Raw genomic sequence first — 2,364 nt, 5'->3', positions numbered from 1 at the left:
CTCCTCTCCGCTACCGCGGCTTCGCGGTCTCCTTCAGCGCTGCTGGAGGCGGCTGGAGCGCGGCCTCTTGCCGGGTTTCTCCGGGGGCCAGAGCCCACCCTGGGGTAGGTAGCGGCCTATTCTCCTCTCGGCTGAAGGAGAGGGCGGCATCGGGGCTGCGGGACCCATTTTTACCGTTGAACGGCTGAGGGAGGGCGCTGGAGCAGGAGAGCGCGCAGCCCTGGGGACAGCGAGGGAACGGGGCGGGAGGCGCCTCTGACCGCTCTTACCTCCTCGCTTTTGGGGTGTCAGTAGCATCCATGTCGTATTTCCTCGGCTGCACGCGAAAACGGGGATTGGGCGTAATGAATTACCTTTTCTTTTTCCTTCAGGACCAGCACTTGCTGTCCAAGCTCCAGCTTTTCTTCCACAACCAGTAAACGATACTAGGGAAAGTAATGAGGCGCCAAGCCTGTTAGAGAGCATCTCGTGGATGGCGGCGCCAAAGAAAAGGCGCACCATTGAAGTGAACCGCTGCAGGCGAAGAAATCCCAATAAGCTTATAAAAGTAAAGGTAATCACCAGATTTCCATGGGCTTGCCACCATATTCACTGCAAGTAATTTTGTTAATGGCAAACAAGCATGCTGGAGTAAGTTTTACACCAGTCATTTTTCATCGCACTAATTTTAGAGAATCATTATAGTGGTCAATACCAACTGAAAAAGCTTTCTGGGATTTGTTTATAAATAAGCTTAAAAGACATTGTAATCTTCGAAATACTTTGTAACACGTACATTCATCATGTGTGGCAGTAGTCTGTGGTTAAATGAAGAGTGACAGTTTAGGTGCAAGCCAACAAAATGCGAATTTTAGCTAAACAGCGAGTATAAATGGAAAAGGTCTATCCTTTCTGTACATCTAATAGAGTTGATAGGTCTTTAGTCTTCAAATATCAATAGGCATAACGATTTAGGTATTGACTTCATGGGCTATTTTTAGTAGCAATTAAGCAATTTAGTAGCAATTAAGTAGACATAGCAATACATTACAGAAAAATTACTTTACATAGAAGAATAAATATTGAAAGGGCAACTGAATTTCTCTGTTATGTCATTTAACATTTTTAGTAGTTTGTGATTCTTCCCTGTTTCTTTTGTTGCTGCTGTTCAAATTACAAAATTTCCTATTTTCCACTGTCTTTTTTAGAGGAACATAGATGTTTGTCCTGAGTGTGGAAACTTGAAACAGAAACACGTCCTTTGTGGCTATTGTTATGCAAAGGTCAAAGCAGAAACTCGGCTGATACGGATGGAAATACATAAAAAGGAAGGAGGACCATTTAATGCTCCAACTGTAGAGACTGTCATCCTTTATGATGGAGAAAAGCCCACAGAAAAAGATGAAGGCAAGCGGATCATTGAAAGAGCCAGAAAGCGTCCGTCTTGGTTTGTTCAAAATTGATGCTACAGAACTAATGCTAACAAAAACAGTTGCTACAGCAAGATCATGATTTTCAAGAGTGTTTTCCTTGTTTTGTTCGCTCAGTGTTGATACAGAAAACCTGTGAACTTTTGGGAAGCCTGCTTGAATTGCATGTCATGCCATATGATTCTGCAGTCAGGTGGTGTTTCTATAGCATGCAGTGGGAAATGCTTCTCAGTGATACATCGTAGCAGTTAACAATTAAAAAGAAATCAGCATCTACCTTGGGTTTGGACACCTGCGTACAGTACACTGAATAATTTGTATGCTGATGTTCTATGCTGGTTTTGTAAATAACATTTTTTTAACAAAGGGAAAACATTCACAGATGTAAAATAAAGTATGTTAAGTTTCCCAGGGAAATCTACTTTCTAGGTTTGGCTGCTGTTCTTTTGGAGGGGAAAAAAAAAAGGGGGGGGGGGGAAGTTCAAAACCAATGTTGATTAGATACAGATGATATTTACAAGGAAAGATACAGTTATCTGGTTATTTCCATGGCTCTTAACAGAAGCTGCCTGGATCTCTCCACAATGCTGCTGTTTGAGATACTTGGTGATATTCCTGTTTTTGAGCAAAATAGTGGTTGCCATGTAGTATTTGCACTCTTTCTGTACCAGACTGAAGGTTAAGTGTTTCTTGCTGTTGTCAGTATACAAAATAATTTTCTGTCTTGAAGGGATATGGAAAGCCTTTTTTTTCCCCTCAAAGTGCACTTGATTTCGTGAGTGAAATAACAAATTGACATGTAATGACTGGAAATCTGTAAATTTGACAAGTGTCAAAGCTGTTTCGTTGCAGCTATTGCCATTAAGTAGTCTGGGTGGTCAGTGTGTGCTTGGAAAACTGCAATGAACAGCAGTGCCATCCTGTCTTGAGTCTTCTACAGAGAGGGGGCAGCTCT

The 2,364-nt window shown here is 42.3% G+C and overlaps 1 protein-coding gene across 1 annotated transcript; it reads left to right on the top strand.

Annotated features, from left to right (window-relative positions):
• Nucleotides 1–4: 4 nt before the first annotated feature.
• Nucleotides 5–1,442, top strand: MRPL32 (mitochondrial ribosomal protein L32; the record flags this gene model as incomplete). Its single annotated transcript, XM_009584972.1, has 3 exons — nt 5–104; nt 372–553; nt 1,188–1,442. Coding segments are annotated over 3 exons (537 nt in total), but the record flags the coding sequence as incomplete, so codon positions are not given.
• Nucleotides 1,443–2,364: the final 922 nt, after the last annotated feature.

Source organism: Fulmarus glacialis, unplaced genomic scaffold (assembly GCF_000690835.1).
Source record: "Fulmarus glacialis isolate BGI_N327 unplaced genomic scaffold, ASM69083v1 scaffold9699, whole genome shotgun sequence".
In the NCBI taxonomy this organism is placed as follows: domain Eukaryota; kingdom Metazoa; phylum Chordata; class Aves; order Procellariiformes; family Procellariidae; genus Fulmarus; species Fulmarus glacialis.
This window is presented reverse-complemented; position numbering and strand designations above follow the sequence as displayed.